At 37.4% G+C, this 21,534-nt stretch overlaps 6 protein-coding genes and 1 pseudogene across 6 annotated transcripts; 4 read left to right on the top strand and 3 right to left on the bottom strand.

The window, feature by feature from the left end:
* Positions 1–809: 809 nt before the first annotated feature.
* LOC136697648 (histone H2B 1/2) lies at positions 810–1,396 on the top strand. Its single transcript, XM_066672861.1, has one exon. The coding sequence runs from the start codon at positions 821–823 to the stop codon at positions 1,193–1,195; it is 375 nt and encodes a 124-aa protein (XP_066528958.1). The 5' UTR covers positions 810–820; the 3' UTR covers positions 1,196–1,396.
* A 1,573-nt stretch (positions 1,397–2,969) lies between these two features.
* LOC136697665 (histone H4) lies at positions 2,970–3,311 on the bottom strand. Its single transcript, XM_066672877.1, has one exon. It carries the CDS (start codon positions 3,299–3,301, stop codon positions 2,990–2,992), a length of 312 nt encoding a protein of 103 aa, XP_066528974.1. The 5' UTR covers positions 3,302–3,311; the 3' UTR covers positions 2,970–2,989.
* Positions 3,312–3,754: 443 nt separating this feature from the next.
* On the top strand, positions 3,755–4,179 carry LOC136697644 (histone H2A-like). Its single transcript, XM_066672856.1, has one exon. The coding sequence runs from the start codon at positions 3,773–3,775 to the stop codon at positions 4,157–4,159; it is 387 nt and encodes a 128-aa protein (XP_066528953.1). The 5' UTR covers positions 3,755–3,772; the 3' UTR covers positions 4,160–4,179.
* A 1,194-nt stretch (positions 4,180–5,373) lies between these two features.
* LOC136697636 (histone H3-like) lies at positions 5,374–5,825 on the top strand. The gene has a single exon (XM_066672848.1). It carries the CDS (start codon positions 5,400–5,402, stop codon positions 5,808–5,810), a length of 411 nt encoding a protein of 136 aa, XP_066528945.1. The 5' UTR covers positions 5,374–5,399; the 3' UTR covers positions 5,811–5,825.
* Positions 5,826–6,539: 714 nt separating this feature from the next.
* On the bottom strand, positions 6,540–6,948 carry LOC136697649 (histone H2B 1/2). The gene has a single exon (XM_066672862.1). It carries the CDS (start codon positions 6,934–6,936, stop codon positions 6,562–6,564), a length of 375 nt encoding a protein of 124 aa, XP_066528959.1. The 5' UTR covers positions 6,937–6,948; the 3' UTR covers positions 6,540–6,561.
* Positions 6,949–15,196: 8,248 nt separating this feature from the next.
* LOC136696430 (histone H2B 1/2-like) lies at positions 15,197–15,849 on the top strand. The gene is made up of 2 exons (XM_066670844.1): positions 15,197–15,216; positions 15,489–15,849. Exons 1-2 carry the CDS (start codon positions 15,197–15,199, stop codon positions 15,847–15,849), a joined length of 381 nt encoding a protein of 126 aa, XP_066526941.1.
* A 4,002-nt stretch (positions 15,850–19,851) lies between these two features.
* LOC136697669 (histone H1-like) lies at positions 19,852–21,059 on the bottom strand (annotated as a pseudogene).
* Positions 21,060–21,534: the final 475 nt, after the last annotated feature.

The following is a 21,534-nucleotide window of genomic DNA, read 5'->3' as shown; positions in this document are numbered from 1 at the left end:
ATAAACGTGTATATAAACGTTCACAAAGTGAGGTCTTTATAAACACAGTGTTGGTAAAATACCATTTTACATGTGAGATACGCTGAAAGTACATAATGTACAGCTATATTTGTCACACTAGAGGCTTGACACAAAATTAAAACTCAAGAACCCTACAAACTTAGTTGTCCCCATGACCAACAAAACTGCTCCTGGCCCATGACTTCTCTCTTAGACAAAAAAGACTCTTCATTTGCTGACAATCCCATCATTTTAGTAATAAGCACCTAAAGAAAACGTGTCAGAAACAAAACCCCAATAAACCAGTACAATTTGGAGCATATTTAAATATATTAACACATGGGTTTAAAATGCATTTATCGTTATCACTCCACATATTGAAGGTTTATTATTTAATTTCTGCACATATTTACCACAAATAGAGAATACACATTAGAATCCAAATGGCCTCATATTTGAGAAGTTCAGAAACCAAATAGTAAAATTACTAGCGTGAAGAGCTCCGAAATCATGTTTGAAGATTTAATACTTAGAAATATAAGAGCCCATAAAAAGCTTGTATTGTAAAATATTACATATGTGATGTTTCAGGTCAGAAATGCGCGGGACGAAGAACAAAGGCAGCTCCGGTCGCGGGCGGAGCTTAACGTCAAGAAAAAGAGGAGCTGGAGGGAGGAGTTCAAGCGGCTGAACGCTGATCAATGTGCGTCACACAGCATTTGAGTGGGCGGGTCTATGCTTCATCAGCATATTAGAGTCTACATAAACCGCGCTCAGGACCCTCCTCCTCACTCCTCAGCTGTGTTTGATAAGTGTCATAATGCCTGAGCCAGCCAAGTCCGCACCGAAGAAGGGCTCCAAGAAAGCCGTGACCAAGACGGCCGGAAAGGGAGGAAAGAAACGTAAGCGCACCAGGAAGGAGAGCTATGCTATCTACGTGTACAAGGTGCTGAAGCAGGTTCACCCCGACACCGGAATCTCCTCCAAGGCCATGGGGATCATGAACTCTTTCGTCAACGACATCTTCGAGCGCATCGCTGGTGAGGCTTCCCGTTTGGCTCATTACAACAAGCGCTCCACCATCACCTCCAGGGAGATCCAGACCGCCGTGCGCCTGCTTCTTCCCGGAGAGCTGGCCAAGCACGCCGTGTCTGAGGGCACCAAGGCCGTCACCAAGTACACCAGCTCCAAGTAAACAGTGAATAGACCCATCTGAACCCAACGGCTCTTTTAAGAGCCCCCCACGTTTTCTTATAAAAGATCAACGCATTTCCGTAAATAACTTCGGTATGTTTATTTAAATATGATTTAACTGAAATGATGGTTACATTGTAACTTCTGACAACTAATTGACTTTTATTGCTGACTACAGAAGTCTTAGTTCAGTTAGAAAACACTCAGTAGCGTGTTGTAGTGATGGGAGCTGGCTCTTTTGGCTCTGTTTTACCACTTATTTCCACTGGTACAGAATATTACCTACATTTTACATGACTATATGGACAAAATATTATTGTTCAATTTAAAAAAATAGTGTTGCAATGGCCAATTGTTTTTAGCGTGTTGTACAAGGAACACATTCTAAAACCAGCTGTACTATAAAGGCTTAACTGTAAATACTATTAATGCTTAATATTGTTTGAGGAGAAATGAAAGACTTAATAAATGTGAGTAAACAAAAAAAGCTGAGCTGGTAGTGATTTTGAGCAGATGATGGTGACCAGTCTGTGATTAAAACACTGCATTCCCAGAGATCTGTCTCCTCAATTATTAATCTGTTTCTACACTCCTCTGTGTCCTCGTGCTCTCTCGAGGAATACCCTCTCTTAAGACCACAACAGACCTTTTCACATATTACTTCATCACATTTTACTCTATGTTTTATTTATATTTTACATAACTATATTACCTTGTGAAATGTGGATAAAGAAACAAATAGATTTCTGTTTTCATCTTACAATCAATAAGCAGTAATTCACAATAATAGAACTGCAGTGTAATCACAATAATATACATCAGAACACAGCGTATCAGGTTGTAGCGACCCCTCTCGTCTTACTGATTTATTAGTAGGGTTTTATAGCGTTAGATTTCATGTTTGTAATTGTGTGATTCTAAAAAGACAGGATAATGCACTCGAAAAGAAAAGCAGAATTCAAATTAGACTAAAGGTGAAAATAATAATAATAATAATAATACTGCTCAAGTTATGACAAAGAAGAAGTAACCCTGCCCTGATCGTGGTTTATATAGACACACATATGCTAAAGAGGCTAGGCTCCGCCCACCCAGTTATCCATTGCTCAGTTTTTGGTGTCTTGAGCTCCCTCTCTTTTTTCACTTCAAGCTCCGCCCGCTCGAGTGCCGTCTGACGGTGAGTTTAGGTTCTGAGCATTTTTAAATTTCCCACGCAATTCCGACCTAAGTCAAAAAATATATATGGATCATAATACAGTACACACCTGTAGTAGGTTTAGTAAAACAAAGCTTTGCATTTTGAAAACGTTTTCAGAGCTCTTCACTTGGGTATTCCCTGAGCTCCTCCACCAAAAACCCTTTGTTCAGTTTCCCGCTCAAATTAACCAAACATCAGGAAATGAGGAGAAAAAAAAATAACATTTTTTTGTGTCTCTAGTGACGTGATTATGAAGAGTATTAGGACTGAATTAAAAAGACAAAAGACTCTTAATATACTTTTTAAAAACTATATTTTCTGGGACACTATGAAATTGTGCTCGTTTATGTATGTAATTAAATGTTTAAATGTATAAAATTTATGTAAGCTGGACTTTTGGAAGTTCTGTACATGGATTTGTATTAATAAAGTTTAAAGAAAAAATACAATAAATGCTTTGGGCTGACCAATAAAAGGCTTCATGAACACAAGTCCGAGTTTAGACTCGTTCTAATGCAAAGCAATTGAAAATGCAATCTTGTTGAGACTGTGGGTGGCTCTTAAAAGAGCCGTTGGGTTTAAGCCTTCGTTGAACATTTAACCTCCGAAACCGTACAGAGTGCGTCCCTGGCGTTTCAGAGCGTACACCACATCCATAGCAGTGACGGTCTTTCTCTTGGCGTGCTCAGTGTAAGTGACGGCGTCCCTGATCACGTTCTCCAGGAATACCTTAAGTACACCACGAGTTTCTTCATAGATCAGACCAGAAATACGCTTGACCCCACCACGACGCGCCAGACGACGGATAGCTGGTTTAGTAATGCCCTGGATGTTATCACGGAGCACTTTTCTGTGGCGTTTAGCGCCTCCTTTTCCAAGCCCTTTGCCTCCCTTGCCTCTTCCTGACATTTTCTCTACTTTAGCTTCAAACAACAAAAGAAGAATGAAATCATGCCTGTCGCAAGCACCTATTAAGTTCCTCTATAGGACCTGGTTGAAACCAACAGCCAGAAAGGCGGAGCTTAGTACGACAGACACTGAGCGGGAGAGTGACACACACAAAGAATAAAAGGCCATTAATAAAGAATAAGGTTTATTCTTAACGAAATCACACCGGCAAAAGTAAGATACAATCGAATAATTTAATCTCTGATTATTGTTATTGCTAGTATTTTATTATTTTTAGTAGTAGTAGTTGTAACACTTATAGTCAAAGTATCTAGGCCGTAGGTGGGCCAGTTTGATGACAGTTGTCTGATTGGTTGTTAAAGTGCCGTTGTTTGTAACCAATAGGAACGCAGATGGTTTTTCTATATGTGGAGACTTGCAGCGAGAAAGTTTTATTTCAGTTTGTTTCTCGTGTCTGACGGTAACTTGAAAATGAGCGGAAGAGGCAAGACCGGCGGTAAAGCCAGAGCAAAGGCTAAGACTCGCTCTTCTCGTGCCGGGCTGCAGTTCCCAGTTGGTCGTGTGCACAGGCTCTTGCGTAAAGGGAACTATGCTGAGCGCGTTGGTGCCGGTGCCCCCGTTTATTTGGCGGCTGTGCTGGAGTATCTGACCGCTGAGATTCTGGAGCTGGCTGGCAACGCTGCCCGCGACAACAAGAAAACCCGTATTATTCCTCGCCACCTGCAGCTGGCTGTTCGTAACGATGAAGAGCTCAACAAGCTTCTTGGAGGAGTGACTATCGCTCAGGGTGGAGTACTGCCCAATATCCAGGCTGTGCTCTTGCCCAAGAAGACAGAGAAACCTGCAAAGACCAAGTAAACAGGGCTTGTCTGCTGGAAATACCCAAAGGCTCTTTTAAGAGCCACCCACCTTTGCAAGAAAAGTGCACTTTTTGAGATTAATTACAACTAGTGTATATTATTCAACTTAAACATAGAATGAGATGAGTTCATCTGGTTTTATTGTAATGTTTTGTGTTTGTAACTGATGGTGTAGCCCATGTCAGTGTATTTACTAACATAACACAAATGCTGTTATGGTCTCTTTAAACAAAGTAAAAAGCAAAATTATGTACTGTCCCTTTAAACACAGCCGTTAACATGTTAAAAATGTCAGTTCTTATTCATAAACTAACAGACCAGCTCCTACAGTAGCAGTGCTGATAATAGACTCCAAATTATGCTGATGCCCACTTGTAGAGGATTGTTTTAAATGAATGAATAGATTAAGAAGACAGTTCATTTTCATGTAAATTGACAGATCCTGTTTTAATTTACATTGGATTCTGAGCTGTATTTGAACTGGACCGCTTCACTATCCTCCCTGAGCCAAGTCTTTGTTCTAGCATCATCTGCTCATTGTTCAGTGACCTTTGGCTTTCAAATATTAAAAGCTATATGTTCTAAAACATTTTTCTCTTTTAAACTGTTGAAAATTAGTCAAATTATCACTGAGTTGGAATTTATGAAAATTTATTCAAAAACTCAGATCTTTAGCATTCCTAAAAAGGACCCATCTGACAAAGTAAGCATAATATACCTCTGAAATTCTCTGAAAAAGTTTAATTTCAAATATATTTAACTTTTCCTTACACTTGAGATTAAATGCTTATATTTATATGTATACATAGTTACAGATGTATTCATTCATTCATACATTATCTGTAACCGCTTATCCAGGTCAGGGTCCAGAGCCTACCTGGAATCATTGGGCGCAAGGCGGGAATACACCCTGGAGGGGGCCAGTCCTTCTGTCCTCCAGATGTATACAGTACAACTTAAAATATAGAAAAATAGATCTTAAGTCTCCTTTCAAATGACTACTTTACACAGGAACCCACCACTGTGTGAAAACTACAAGAAACTTGTAATTTGAGAAATTGGCGGGAATAAAGCCGTCCTATAGCGTTGAGGCGACGAGGGGACCACCGTCCAATAGTAGGCTGCCATACTCCAGACGTCCAATGAGAACAAGCAGCTCCAAGTATAAAAAGGGCCGTGGACGCTAGGCGTTCACATTGTGTTTCTGTTCTAAACAACAAGCAGAGCTCTTTTTTACGATGGCGAGAACTAAACAGACCGCTCGTAAATCCACTGGTGGCAAAGCCCCGAGGAAGCAGCTGGCCACAAAGGCTGCTCGTAAGAGCGCCCCAGCCACCGGCGGCGTGAAGAAACCTCACCGTTACAGGCCCGGCACCGTGGCTCTCAGAGAGATCCGCCGCTACCAGAAGTCAACGGAGCTGCTCATCCGCAAGCTGCCCTTCCAGCGTCTGGTGCGTGAGATTGCTCAGGACTTCAAAACCGACCTCCGTTTCCAGAGCTCCGCTGTCATGGCTCTCCAGGAGTCCAGCGAGGCTTACTTGGTTGGTCTGTTCGAGGACACTAACCTGTGCGCCATCCACGCCAAGAGAGTCACCATCATGCCCAAAGACATCCAACTGGCCCGCCGTATCCGCGGAGAGCGCGCATAAATTACCTAAAGTTTTACACCCAAAGGCTCTTTTAAGAGCCACCAACTTGTTTCGGTTAAAACGAGTAAGTTTCGCACTTTTCCTCGCTGACAAACAGTCAGACAGTTTATGACGTGCGCTGTAGCTAATGCACAATAATATAGAGGCAATGTGGAGAGAAACCATGTGCCCAATAAAATACAGGAATATTTGTTAAATTGTACAAATGTAATTATGCATCAAGTAAAAGAGCTAGTTCTCAGGATTCAGTTGAAGTATCGGCCACAAGAGGGAACCTTAAGCTTTCATTTGACTCTAAACTCAAGGCATAAGGGCACGGTTTGACAATATAACTTTATCAATATTGTGTAAGGGACAAATATTTACACAACTAGTAAATATTACTTGTAAAACCTTAATATTGCCCAATATGGTTGTATAAACACAAGCCAAGCAATGTATACTTGAATCATTTATTTTTTTTACTAAAAGGCTATAGGAGACGTTCAAAAGAACACTTTCAGACTAGAACAAATGTCAAATAAAATAGATGGAATACTCATTTCTGGTGAAGGGTCCCAGATTATGTGTCTGCAGTGATATGAAGTGTACAAAAATATTCGAGAGAGTGATGGAGCATATTTTTTTTCTGCCATTCTAGGGTAAAGAAAAGAAAATGGTTAATTTGGTTTACTTTCATGGAATATGACTTTTAAAAGAATGTGGGTGGCTCTTAAAAGAGCCGTTGGGTTCAGATGGGTCTATTCACTGTTTACTTGGAGCTTGTGTACTTGGTGACGGCCTTGGTGCCCTCAGACACGGCGTGCTTGGCCAGCTCTCCGGGAAGAAGCAGGCGCACGGCGGTCTGGATCTCCCTGGAGGTGATGGTGGAGCGCTTGTTGTAATGAGCCAAACGGGAAGCCTCACCAGCGATGCGCTCGAAGATGTCGTTGACGAAAGAGTTCATGATCCCCATGGCCTTGGAGGAGATTCCGGTGTCGGGGTGAACCTGCTTCAGCACCTTGTACACGTAGATAGCATAGCTCTCCTTCCTGGTGCGCTTACGCTTCTTTCCTCCCTTTCCGGCCGTCTTGGTCACGGCTTTCTTGGAGCCCTTCTTCGGGGCGGACTTGGCTGGCTCAGGCATTTCTAAGCTCTTCAAAAGCTACACAAGAATGAAGTAGGGTGGGGCTCAGACAAGGCTTATGTAGACTCAGATATGCTAATATTGTTAAGCTCCGCCTACTAAAAGGCTGTCGAACGTCCATTGCTCGGTGTTAGGAGGCCTGTATTCCTTTTTTTTCATTTATTTTTACTTTAAACTTTATTAAATAATACAAATTTATTTACAGACCTTCGTAAAATCTAGCTCACATAAATTATATACATCTAAAAATTTAATTACATATATAAACGAGCATAATCTCATATAGTCCCAGAAAATAGTCTTTTTAATTCAGTCCTAATGCTCTTCATAATTACACCACTAGAGACAAAAAAACTTTTCTATAATCGTTTTACACCGTGTTTTCCACAACTTTACCACATAAAACTACATTTAACTTCAATATTACAATCAAAAAAGCCATAATAGATACATTTATTATTTACATCAAATTTTAAACCAATATTTTTTACTTTTTCCCACACTTCTTTAGACCTATAACATTCTAATAAAAAGTGTTCCAGAGATTCTTCCTCTTGACACAAAGGCATTGGGCATGTTGTGGTTTTAATAAAACAACTCAATTGAACTAAAAGCCTAACAGGGCCTCCTTACTGCAATTAACCAGGTTGTATCTCTAATAGTCTCAGATATATTGTTGCTAAACGTATTAGTTTTATTTTCATGTTCATGTTTTATTTTCCTCTTTATTTAGTTCTTTAAATTCAAAATTCTGTCCATAAATTTTATTATATTAATATATATTATATATTTTCTATATGCTTTTATTTGAAGAATTTTCCAATCAATGTTCAAATCATTGTATTTATGTATAAAATCTGAAAAGATTAATTTATAATATGGAATAGACCCTCTAGCTTTACCTTTTTTAGATTTCCAATTTGTCTAATTCCTATCCACTCTACTTGTTTTTGAATTCCATTTTGAATAAATTTACAAAATGATGTTTTTTTATTTAAATAGAGAAATCAATAGCACCTAAGCCTCCTAAATCACGTCCTTTGTAAATCAGTTGTATTTTAGTAACTTCTCTAGTTGTATTTCATATAAAATTAACTCATCCCAGTAAACATTTAGCCGTTGATCCAACGTTAAAATAACGTACTTTACTGTAGTCTAATCAATGTGTTCTTAAGGTTGAAAATAAAGTTGAAAAGATATCCAAACATAAACTTTGAAAAGACAAGGAACAGAGTCACATTACAAATGTACTTTCAAAGTACAGCAGGTTCCATTAAGAATTTAATGGTTCAGACTGGTTTTTAATGGTGTCTACATCTAATAGTTTCCTTCATGTAGCCCATTAGCACTTAATGGTTCCTAATAGTTTATCCATATTTTTTTTAATAGTTTCCATTATGTAACACTTCTATTAGTATTTAATTGTACCTGTCAGTTCACAATCTTGGATGGAAAAAATCATTACACCCATAGGTAAAAGCAAAATATTTATAAACTTATTTGCATTTTTTTGTAATTAGCCCAAATATGGCACACAATTACATGTACATATTTTTTAATATTTTCATTATATATATATATATTTATATATTTATAATATATTTATATATTTAAAATATATAATATATATATATATATATATATATATATATATATATATATATATATATACATATATTAAATACATATTCTGTATTCCATTACACATGTAAATGAAACAAAAAATTGCATACTAAGTAAATGAAGTACAGATTTGAACAAAATACAGAGTGTACAAATGCTTGTCACCTGAAGAGGAAATAAGCAAAACTGACATTATAATATATACATTAAATTTAAATCTAAATTTAAAATTAAAAATTATAAATTAAATCTGTTTAACCCAATACATTTAATACAAATGTGTACTGAAAACACAATCAATAATTTTCCTTCCACAGTCATATCTTCTGTAAGATTGAATCTTAGTGAAAATAGTGTACTGCCAGTCATATACCACAGGTTATACTGTACATGTCAATGCCAATGTGTTGTGAGTTTGGCAAAGGTAAACTTTCTATGCAGGAATTGTGTGCATTGGTTCAGTGGAGGCAGGAAAGGTTTAGTACAGGAGGTTGATCACTCGAGTAACAACTCTGCAACTCCATGTTTAAAATGCATCTCTGGAGAAATGTCATGATGTTTTCAGGTGTGCAGGGTATTCAATTTTGAAGTCGTGATACATACAGGTGTTTGGAAAGAAGGCCTCATCTACTGATGACAGCAAACCTCAACTCAGCTTTCACCACACTCTGGCTTCCTCTGGAAACAGCAGTTTCCCAGTCCTGATCTTTCAGCTGAATTATCAGATATAATGTTGTAGGTTCACCCTACAGAGAAACAGAAATAGACTTGGCATGACACACTAAGACATAATACTGACTTTCCGTTGACTGTGACTATTTCAGTTGGTGTGGCAACAGTGTACTTTATCATACTTAATGAGGGGGTCAGAGATGTAAGTCAAGAAAAACAAGTTTATTCTTGAAGTCAATGCCCATACATCATGAAGAAAAATGCTTTAATAATGATCCCATGCCTATTAACTATTAATTTACATTGGTGCCCCCCTCGGGAGTTTGGTGTGTTCTTACTGTGTCTGTATGGGTTTCCTCTGCATGCTCCTGGTTTCCTTACATGATCCAAACACACATTGGCAGGTGGATTGGCTACTCAAAAGTATCCATAGTGTGAGTGCGTGAGTGAATGTGTGGTGCCCTGTGAAGGACTAGTGCCCTGTCTAGGGTGTGTTCCCACCTTGCGCAGAGTGACTCCAGGTAGTACGTACATATTTTGTACCCACCACAACCTTGAACTGGACAAGCAGACAATGAATGAATACATGAATGAATGACAGCACAGAAGCCACATTGATGCAATAATTGTTAAATTATTATTTAGGTCAAATAACAACCTGCAAGCTTCTTTCAAGTCCTTTCTCATCTCAACGTCAATGTGGCGATGTGTATTTTAGAGAGTACAGCTGTAAATCTATTGCTGAACTGGTGAATTGTGTTCACTGTTAGAGTATGGATTCCATTGACATCATCAGACAATTGTAAAAACAAAGCAGAACACAACAGATGAAAACTTCATTATAATAATCCAATAAATCATATCAATAAAGACAATAGTGTAGCACAAATAAAGAATAAGGAAACAATATTAGACAAAAGAATATTAATAATGGCCTTACAGTAAAAAAACTAATATATATCTAGTATGCCAGTCATTATGATCTGTACAAAGCCATAAATATTTTCAGAATTATAAAAGACACAATAATACTTATATGATAGTGGTTCACTTGTCACAAGCACTGGGCATTTGGTGACAATCTGTTGACTTCTGTGCCTGATAAAATTACTGAAAACTTCAGATCTCTGCAACATTGAAAACAGTGGCTGATGCTGGTCATTCAAGGAGGGGAAGCTCAATTTCGGCCTACATCATAAAATGTGTTGGTTTATTTATACGTAAATTCTACCCTCCGTTCCTTTTCAAGAAAATGATCTGTGACCCTGTCGTACCAACAAGGCGTCTTTTCCAGGGACTTGACTAGTGTCCTCTCAATGGCCAGCAGAGCTAGGCTGCTTAAACGGCCTTGGCCCATGTGATGTGTGTCCGCCTGTGCACCCACGGATCTTTACACCAAAGGATCGCTGATTCGCTCATTTCGCTGTCAATCAAAAAGGGATTCAGCCTCAGACAGATCATCCAATCATCATGCAGAAGCTGAGCGTCCTGGCCAGCCGAGGCCAGCCCACTGCCCCATAGATCCCCAGAGACGCTGAGCGTCCGATGGGCGGGACAAAGCCCAGCATTTATCCAATCACTCGTCTCATTTCGCTGCACTTCGCTGCTTCACCATAGAACTCAGTGGACGCTCAGCGTCCTCACTGTTTAAATCACTTTGAAACTGCGGGAATGATTGAGAGGAAAGCAATGTCTTTACCAGTGATTAGAAGCTGATCCTGAACAAAAGTTGAGTGTGCTGTAGTGCATAATTATTCAATGACTTGTACACACAACAGTATATATTTGATTACTTATTTTTTTTTACAATTTAGGGGAAGCTGAGCTTCCCTTGCAGTCTTAGAGCAATCGCCACTGACTGAAAAGTGGCACATTTTGTGCCTTTTGCTTGAGTGACATATGCAAGGTGTGCTGAAGGATGAACAGTATTGACTCAAAACATGTATGCTTTCATTAATAATCAGATCACCGCTTATAAGTTTTAAAACATTATTACTAATTCTACAATACAATAAAATACACACTTGCATTAGTGTTCCCCACAACATTTATATTTCACAGTTAAACCTTTGGGAACATGAACATACTCCATGTTAGTTGGATACCTGTGTGAAAAAAAAAAAAAAATGTCAGTCTAACAAAATATTGTATCATATGTAAATGTTTTGGAGCACCTGATAAAACTATATGTATTGATTTTCTAAGTAAAAGTAATAACAGAGTACAATACATTGATATTTTACACACAACTTCGGATAAAAGTACCGTTCATCTGATGATTTTCGCATATTTGGAAAAGCACAAATGTGGCCTGCGCAAATGGTACTGTATGATTTTACTTTCCAGCCCAGCACTTCTTTTCATATTTGGTTAACATTCGCATTGTTCTGTCCTGAAATAACTGACCTGTTTCAATGCATTTCAGACATCCATTTATGTTGTTAATTGGTCCTGAAATAACTGACTTGTTTTCTATTCATTTTGGATGTCCACTGATGTTTAAAATATGCCCTTGACGGATCGCCTACTTTTAGACCTTTTTTGAACATCCAGGGACATTCCTTGTTTACTGGGATATTTTATTTATTTATTTTTTTAAGAGAGCTAGTTTGTACTACAACCAATGAATCCTTTTACATAGTCGTATTAGATCAAAATAAAGAGTTTGACTATATCTCTAGAGAATATGTATGGGAAGTGTTAAAAATGTATACATTTCCATTAACTTTTATTAGAATGGTTATGTGTCTATATGTTGAGTCTAAAATACAGATTAATGTAAATGGACATTTAACCGAACAGTTTAAAATATATAGAGGTGTTAAACAAGGTTGTCCACTTAGTGCAGCACTTTATGTTTTGGCTATAAGTCCATTAATAATGAACATTCAAACAGACCAGAGGCTTCAGGGTGTTAAATTAGGAGATACAAAAATAATAATTACTGCATATGCTGATGATATAACGTTTTTTATTAAAATACCTAAATTATCCCACATCAATCTTCCTTTAATAGCACAGATCTGTTCTTTGGTGATAATTCCATCAAGAACATGCTGCAACCTTGCATAAATTTTTGCATAAATTTTATAATCAATATTCATTAAAGTAAGATGTCTCCAATTATTGGTATCATTTTTATCAACGTTTTTATATAATAGTGACATCACACCTTCATAAAAGGTGTCGTACATAAATCCTTGTTCCACACCTTCGTTAAATACTCTAGTTAATAACTGGCAAATATCATACATACATTTGTTGTAAAATTCAGCAGGTAAACCATCTTTTCCAGGAGACTTTTTTAAATTCAAGTGTTTTATTGCTGTGATGACTTCACTTTCTATTATTCTGTCCACTAAAAATTCATACTCATTATTATATTCAATTTTTTTACATTTTCTAAGATTTTTTAGATGTATTATCTATTTTAATTTATTTATACATCTCTTGACATAATATTTGAATAGATTTTCTAATATCGTCAGGCTGATTAACAATTTTACCCTTTTCTGAATAGATTGATCCAATATAAGAGCTTTGTTTCCATTTTTTGTATAAAGACATAATTTTAGCTTTATTATGAATTTCCTCCATATTAGCACCTGCAAGAGTTTGTAGATTTGAATATAGATCATTATTCATTGAATCTATTTGTTCCCTCAATTTTGACATAATACTTTCATCTTCATCACTTCTTATTGTGCACTTTAAATTAATATATTGCATCATTGTTAAATTCTATTTTTCCTTTTTTTCCCTTATTGTACGCCCGGCATTTTCCTTTAAAAAAGTCTCTTATCTGTATTTTTAGAACTTCCAACAGCTCTCGATCATTTTTAGTAAAAAATTTTAAAGATTTATTCTATCAATCTCTCCTTTTAAATCTAATAATACTTCAGGAATTTCTAAAATTTGTGTATTTAATTTCCAATAATTATTTTTAGTTACACCCTTTAGATTTAAATTACAGATTACAGCTAAATGATCAGAATCAATAATCATTTCTGTTTTATAAGAAACCTCTAACACTTCATTTATATAAATTCTATCAATTCTGGTCTTACAAATAGTACTAAATCTGGTACAATCTATTTTATTAGGGTATAGTATTCTAAAAACATCAGAAAAATCTTGTTCTAACATCATTTATAAAAAGGGACCTTCTTTCGGTATAACTACTGGATTTGTTGTTATTCTCTCTATATCATCTGTTATTGTATTAAAATCACCACAAACAATTGTCAAAAAAACTGTACATAATAACACTTTCAATTTCTTAAAAAGCTGGATTTTTTTTTCACTGTACTTTGTGCTATATAAACATTAATAATTCTCATTTTTCTACCACTGTGGAAGCAATCAATATACATTAGTCTTCCAGGAATAATTTCTCTACATTTTATAATCTGGAAATAATTATTATAAAATAGAAAACCAATACCATCTGCTTTGCAATCACCAACAGAAAAATAGGAGGGTCTTTTAATCCATAGTTTTCCTGTTTCATTAATATCATCTAATGTAGCTAATCTTGTTTCTTGGATACAAATTAAATCTAAATATTCTTTACTTAAAGATTATATTTTTCTCTCCTTGTTTAATTTAGACTGAATCCCTCGTACATTACAAGTGGCTATTCTAAAACCTACATTGGACATATTTTATTATGAATTTTGATTTATTTTCTTTTTTAGAAATATTTTCTTTTTTTGTTTGCATTACCTACTTTTCTTGGTGACAATTTGCGTTTTTTCTGTTGTAATATATTTTCCTTATTGGTGTCCTGTCCTTGATTGCAGATTGAAGATTTTCCAAAGTCAGTTGTCAGCAACATAGTAGAAGCATGGTCAATAGGAATGTTTTGTCCTGAAGATGAAAATACCTTTAGGTTCTCAGAAGGAAAGTCTCCACTCGAGTCTTTATCTGATCTGGAAAAGTCCTCATCAGAACTTTCAGACGAAGAGCTGCTGCTATTGCTGTTACTACTGTCATCATTTGAAGATCCACTGTTGCTTTTTCCATCTTCATCCACTTTTTGCACTTTGCTATTGACTTCATTTCCTCCATTCACCTGTTGATTTTGGATGTAACCAGGCTCTTCTATATGAGTTCCTTCTGCGTTCTGATCAGCATTTTCTGGTATCTGTTCCTGTTCAGAGTCTTTGCTTCCAACTGCAACTCTTTCTTGTTCCATCTCACTTGGTATATTTTCTTGTTCTTGTGTAGCCATATCTGAAAGTCTTGACATTGCTTTAGAGCGATTTACATATGATTTAGGGCACATAAAAAAGTTGTGCCCTTACGCACCACATAGTGAGCATATAGCTGTTTCTCTACACTCTTTTCCTTTGTGGTCAAAGGAACCACATTGCCAACATTTAATCTTCCCACAATCTTTGGCCTGGTGATTTTCCTCTTGGCAAATAAAACATCTTGCCACTTGACCTTGATATGATATTTTACCATTGTGGGGGCCCAAAGATATGGAGTTAGGAATGTGTAATTCTCTGCCATTACTGTCTCTCTTAAGTTTCACTTGATACTTCCTGATGCCATACCATAAACCAAACTTGTCGACTGGTTTGACTGCAGGTTTCAAAATATCACAGAAGCGATGTAAGTATGTTTCAACATCTTCGTTTGAAATTCTCCCCGTCCAAAACTTGACAATGATTGTTTTAACATCAAGGCTTACAGGTGAGAAAATCTGAAAATCCTCCCACTTTTTTGGGTTACTTCCATAGATTTCGAGAAAAATACGAATACCTCGATCATTTCTGAAACACAGCTCAAAATCTCTCCTGTTTGGAAGGCTTATGAAACAATAAATATATTCTGCATGAAGCCAGTGAGACTGGAATATCAAATCCCCAACAAAATCTCTGTTAGGAGGTTCACCTAAACCAGTAAAGGTGATTTTCACCCAGTATTTAACTTGGCGTTCACTATGTGAGACGCCATAATGGCACAACCTCCGAAGCGGTGACGTATAGCTTCAACAAGAGAATAAAGAAAACTTGGAAAATGTCACTTTACAAAAAAAAAATAAAATAAAAAATAAACGGGAAAAATAATAACAAACTTGACGTTAGACTGCAAAAACACCGCAAGGTGCTGCAGTGTACAAGCACTGCGTTCTCTCTCTATGTTTTGACTCTCAATTGCCGTCCTTTCCTCTTCCGGACATTTTTCTTCTTGTTCTTCAGTAGATGGAAAAAGAATGAATATCAACAATATTACAATGTCTGAGCCAGCCAAGTCTGCCCCGAAGAAGGAGCCAAGAAAGCCGTGACCAAGACGGCCGGAAAGGGAGGAAAGAAGCGTAAGCGCACCAGGAAGGAGAGCTATGCTATCTACGTGTACAAGGTGCTGAAGCAGGTTCACCCCGACACCGGAATCTCTTCCAAGGCCATGGGGATCATGAACTCTTTCGTCAACGACATCTTCGAGCGCATCGCTGGTGAGGCTTCCTGTTTGGCTCATTACAACAAGCGCTCCACCATCACCTCCAGGGAGATCCAGACCGCCGTGCGCCTGCTTCTTCCCGGAGAGCTGGCCAAGCACGCCGTGTCTGAGGGCACCAAGGCCGTCACCAAGTACACCAGCTCCAAGTAAACAGTGAATTAGTGATGGGAATTCCGGCTCTTTTTGGGGAGCCGGCTCTTTCGGCTCTTAAATGGCTCTTTGTTTTACCACTTATTTCCACTGGTACAGAACCATATTACCTACATTTTACATGACTATATGCACAAAATATTATTGTTCAACATTAAAAATAATAAATAGTGTTGCAATGGCCAATTTTTTTTATGGCTGTCTTGTAATAACTCACTGATTGACATATTCTGACTGACTGACACATTCAATTGTATAAGTAGCTGTATTTTTATTTAAACACCTTAATAAAAAATCACTTGTAAACTCTGAAATACAGCCAATGGAACCCAAAAGGTATGTATTACAAAATAGCTTATTAAATTAAATAATCATCCATTTCTGGGTAGTAAAATAAACAAATACTCTGCAAAGTGCAAAGCAGTAGCATTCAATGGTAGTGATTAAAACAACCACAACTGTCAACAAACATTTAACTGATTTAACATTTTCTTCAACTATTTTTGGAAGGCAGATTGCCATTCAGGAAAACCAAGTGTCTCAGCTTGGAGGGGTTGATCCGGTTTCTTATATATGTTATTATCTGATCAGTTTTTGAAAAGAAAGGGGTTGAATGACAAGCTTTAGAAAAACAATGGCTCGACCTTAGACGGGAACCGGCTCTCATCATTCACTTACAAGAGCCAAGTTACATTGTAACTTCTGACAACTAATTGACTGTTATTGCTGACTACAAAAGTCTTAGTTCAGTTAGGAAACACTCAGTAGCGTGTTGTACAAGAAACACATACTCTAAAACCAGCTGTACTATAAAGACTTAAGTGTAAACACTTTTAATGCTTAATATTGTTTGAGGAGATATGAATTGTCTCCTCAGTTATTAATCTCTCCACTCTTAGTCTCTACACTCTGTCTACCCTCTCTTAAGGGCACAACAGACCTTTTCACATATTACTTCATCACATTTTACTCTATATATTTTATTTATATTTTACATAACTATATTACCTTGTGAAATTTGGATCAAGAAACAAATAGATTTCTGTTTTCATCTTACAATCAATAAGCAGTAATGCACAATAATAGAACTGCAGTATAATCACAATAATATACATCAGAACACAGCGTATCAGGTTGTAGCGACCCCTCTCGTCTTACTGATTTATTAGTAGGGTTTTATAGCGTTAGATTTCATGTTTGTAATTGTGTGATTCTAAAAAGACAGGATAATGCACTCGAAAAGAAAAGCAGAATTCAAATCAGACTAAAGGTGAAAATAATAATAATAATAATAATAATAATAATAATAATAATAATAAAAGCTTTTCCAACACAGCTGCAACAGAGCTTCTTTATTCTATGTGCCAGTGCTTTACAGTAAAAGCTGTGTGTGTTTACAGTGGGACCATATTAAAGAAGGTGGAGTCCCTCATAGAGAGAGGTGTCTAATGGCGTCTGGACGTTCTGTGTAGTGTGTGATATGAATCCAGCTTTTGGCCAAGGGACAGTTTCCTTTATTAAAAGTTAAAAAGAAGGGTGGTTTTAACATATTCCTATGCACCTTTTTAGGTCACATTTATACTGATGCCAGTTCAGTGCTTCCTCTGTGTATGAAACGTCTTCAATCCACCAACATGCTGAAGATCACACTGCTGTTCATTTGTGGGCTTTATCCAACAGGTATGGAACATGATCTGAACACTGTGGAGAAATACGTTGTAAAAAAATGTAAAAATAATGATAAAAATAAAGTTAACTCTGCTAATATTAACTTGACCAAACAAGAATTCATATTTTTAACTTTGTCAGTTATTGGACGTTCTCAGTAACACTTCCACTGTCTATATTTAGTTACAGTTTATATTTGTTTGTTTGTTTACTTTATTGCTGTGCTGTTTGAGTTTAGACCTACGTTTATGCAATAAACTTTAAGTTAAATCATGATATTGTTATGAAATGTGAATAGAAGTAGTACATCAGGTCTTTACTGTTACTGCTGCTATAATTTACCCAAATTACAGCAATTTTACCTGAGGACAGTTTTGAAATGATGTAAAATAATACATTTTTAAAGTATTAATATTAATATCATTGCATTATTTGTTTCAACTAATTGTTTAAGTCATTTTTATTTTCTTAGTCTTTTAGTTGTTTGAAGATGTCACTGAGTGTTGCTTGTTTGACTTTTCCATAAATATTCCTATTATTCCATATATCATTTTCCCCAGCGCTGTCACTGAAATGTTATCAGTGTTTACTAGGGCCTTCTGGCACATGCTCTGACTCACAGACCAACTGTACTAATAAGTGTGGCATTGCAACTTACATCATCAGTTCAGGTAAGAGGCAGCTCTCATTCAGACACGTTTACCATATGCTCAGCAGTTCTCAACAATACTTGTTCTTGTCCAACATTGTTCAACTTTCTTATGAGAGGATCTATATGTCATGTGTGCTAGGAAATTTCCCCGATAACCCGTGGTCTGAAGATGGTAAACATCAGGAGTTCACTATTAAGGACTGTGCATCTGCAGCGTTATATATCAACGAGAGCATACACCTGGGAATTGTGAAAACAACCATCAGCTCCCAGTGCTGTGGCACTGACCTTTGCAATGAAAATGTTCCAGGTAAAGACCAGAAAACTCTTAGTGGGGAGCACTGACTAAAATCAGAATCGGAATAATTATATTTCATGTGTGACACCTACAAGAACTTTGAAGATCCACAAGAAAGAATCTGAAACAAATTCAGATTCTGAAAGAAATTCGAGAAAAAAAATATGAGCAGGGTTTGAGAATCATACAAAAAATTATTATACTAAAAATTAAAGTATTTAATCCATTTACACGGGCGGCACGGTGGTACAGCAGATAGTGTCGCAGTCACACAGCTCTAGGGATTTGGAGGTTGTGGGTTCGATTCCGGCTCTGGGTAACTGTCTGTGAGGAGTGTGGTGTGTTCTCCCTGTGTCTGTGTGGGTTTCCTCCTGGTGACTGTCTGTGTGGTGTGTCCGTACAATAGAAATCGGGGACATTACAGACACCCAATGAACGACGAACTGTTCCACATGTTCCGCCAGGTCTATAATTTCTATAATTATTTTTTTATTCACTTGAATGAACATCTCTATATTCAATATAGTCACCATTCATTTAATTTCCCTCATTTTTCTCCAAAGTTTTGTCACGAAATGCAGTTGTACACAGTTTATTCAGTCTAGCGATGCGTTATTCCTTTAAAGGGAAAACTGTTGCTTAAAACAATAACTTTGACAGAACAAAGGATTTTAAAATCTGTATTCTATATTTATAATATACTGTCTTTAATTGATTCATTTCTGTCTTAATATCGTTATTTTTTGTCCCCATTAAAATCTGCTGGTTTACTGCACTAAGCCACTTCTGAATCACGTTGCGGAGGATTTGCAGTGATAGTTAATGATAGTTTTGTTGAGGAACGTGTAATAATTATTTTGTGAGACTTACGGAGCAGTGAGCCAGGGTTTTCAGCTGCTAACTTTAGCCGGATTAGCTCACTTCCCACATCCATTTTGGTAATAAGTGCATTTTGCCGGTTGCTATGTGGATTAAATGACTGAATTTACACTTTTTGTCGGTGAAACCCAAGCTTTGTTGAGGACAGTGTTATAATGCGGGTTTGAGAGAGCTAGCACCTGCTGAATTTAGACGGATTAACTCAGTCTTTAGCCTTGGACATCAGTTCTGGTAATAAGAGTTTTAATAAGTTCTTTCTTACTCAATACCTTATTATTATATATTATATTATTAATATTATTCTACTAAAAGATCTCAGACGAAACACGCTTTAAAAAATTCCTCAGGTGAACCATCATTTAAATTCTTAATTACATCTATAATTTCCATCTGGTGCTTCCAAGAAAACTAAGACATTAAAGAAAATGAATAACACTCAATAACTGAAATCACAGCTCTTTGAGAGGAAAATGTGGTTGGCTCTTAAAAGAGCCGTTGTGTTCTTTGAAAGACTGAGGAATGAAAATAATGTATGTTTACTTCTTCTTGGGGGCAGCCTTCTTCGCCTTGGGTTTAGCCGCTTTGGGTTTGACTGCCTTTGTCTTCTTGGGGCTCTTGGCTGCCTTCTTGGGGGTCGTGGGCTTTTTTGCTTTCTTTGGGGTCGTAGGCTTCTTTGCCTTCTTGGGGGACTTGGTTACCTTCTTGGCGGCCGCGGGCTTCTTCACCTTTTTCGGGGATTTCTTGGCGGCAGCGGCGGCGGGCTTCTTTGCTGCTACCTTCTTGGGCTTCTAAGCCGCGGCGGGTTTCTTGGCGGCAGGCTTCTTAGCTTTAGGCGCTACCTTCTTGGCCTCGCTTTGCTTCTTGTTGAGTTTGAAAGAGCCAGACGCGCCGGTGCCTTTGGTTTGCACCAGTGTGCCCTTGGTCACCAGGCTCTTGACGGCAACTTTGACGCGGGAGTTGTTCTTTTCCACGTCGTAACCGCCGGCAGCGAGGGCTTTCTTCAGTGCGGCCAGAGACACACCACTCCTCTCCTTGGATTCGGACACGGCTTTGACGATGAGCTCACCGACGCTAGGGCCGCTCTTCTTAGGGCGAGCAGCAGCCTTCTTCTTGGGAGCCTTGGCCGGAGCGGGAGCGACTTCTGCCATCTTTCTATTTAGGTTCTTAACGGTGAAAAAGTGTCCGTTAGAGCCGTATTCCGCCTGTGCGTGTGTCCGTGTAAATCAGACCACAGTGAAGGCCTATTAATCGATCCTGTGTCCTTAAGACATTTTGTTTTCCATTCTCTGTTTTCCACAGTAGTGTATAATGACAAACATAACTAATGACACAGATATTATGAATCTGAGAAAGTAACTTATCCCATTACAATCCAGATCTGTCCAGTACAGAATACTGAACGTTTCCCCTGCATCAATCACTACATTCACTTCTGAACCTTTTCTTAGCTCTGTGCAACATGTTTACAGTAGAAGAAGTCTTGCTTTAATTCAGCATGCGTGGAGTCATTGTAACATAGCAAAGTATGTAATGACTAGTACACTTCTTCTAAATAAAGATATAAAACTAAATCTTAATGGTTACACCACAGTGATATCACCTCTTTTACTGAGTCTAGTGTCCCCCTGCTTTTATAAAGAGTTGCTGTCCCCTGTTTATTCTCTAAACCCACCCCTGATTTAATTCTGGCCCTAGACATGACACACTACCATATTCTTTACTTCGTGCCAGTGATTCCCCTCTGAGGAGCTTAGACTTTTGATTATTTACCTGATCTATCTCCTCCCTCCACCAGCTCAAAACCACTCACACCAACAGTTACCTATTAACACTTATACTCTCATCCATAAAGGAGCTGTAACACTGACAGCAGTTGTTTAAAATGGAAACTACAAAACAGATTCAAAACAGTGGAAGCAATAGCTTGTCCCTTTTTAATAATAACAATAGTATTAGTATTAAACACTTTCAGCCACTTTACATTCTCTAGCACAGTGTGTCTCTGAGAGGGTTAAAATGCTAAAGAGATAACACTATGAAATCAAATAGGAATAAATTGAAAACACTAAACATGTGAGATTAATATTCTTGCTGTTGGAGATTATTATACGACATTAAAATGCACTGCAGCACTCCATAATGTTTATTAAAGTTATTTTATGCATCATTCATGCAGTGAATCACTGAG

This window comes from Hoplias malabaricus, chromosome 5, assembly GCF_029633855.1.
Source record: "Hoplias malabaricus isolate fHopMal1 chromosome 5, fHopMal1.hap1, whole genome shotgun sequence".
In the NCBI taxonomy this organism is placed as follows: Eukaryota; Metazoa; Chordata; class Actinopteri; order Characiformes; family Erythrinidae; genus Hoplias; species Hoplias malabaricus.
The sequence above is the reverse complement of the archived record's forward strand: the minus strand, read 5'-3'. Positions and strand labels throughout refer to the sequence as shown.

Coding starts and splice junctions, on each gene's coding strand:
- LOC136697648 (XM_066672861.1), top strand. CDS start 821: ATGCCTGAGCCAGCCAAGTCCGCACCGAAGAAGGGCTCCAAGAAAGCC.
- LOC136696430 (XM_066670844.1), top strand. CDS start 15,197: ATGGCACAACCTCCGAAGCG. Junction 15,217..15,488: donor ATGGCACAACCTCCGAAGCG/GTGACGTATAGC, acceptor TGTCTGAGCCAG/CCAAGTCTGCCCCGAAGAAG.
- LOC136697649 (XM_066672862.1), bottom strand. CDS start 6,936: ATGCCTGAGCCAGCCAAGTCCGCCCCGAAGAAGGGCTCCAAGAAAGCC.
- LOC136697665 (XM_066672877.1), bottom strand. CDS start 3,301: ATGTCAGGAAGAGGCAAGGGAGGCAAAGGGCTTGGAAAAGGAGGCGCT.
- LOC136697636 (XM_066672848.1), top strand. CDS start 5,400: ATGGCGAGAACTAAACAGACCGCTCGTAAATCCACTGGTGGCAAAGCC.
- LOC136697644 (XM_066672856.1), top strand. CDS start 3,773: ATGAGCGGAAGAGGCAAGACCGGCGGTAAAGCCAGAGCAAAGGCTAAG.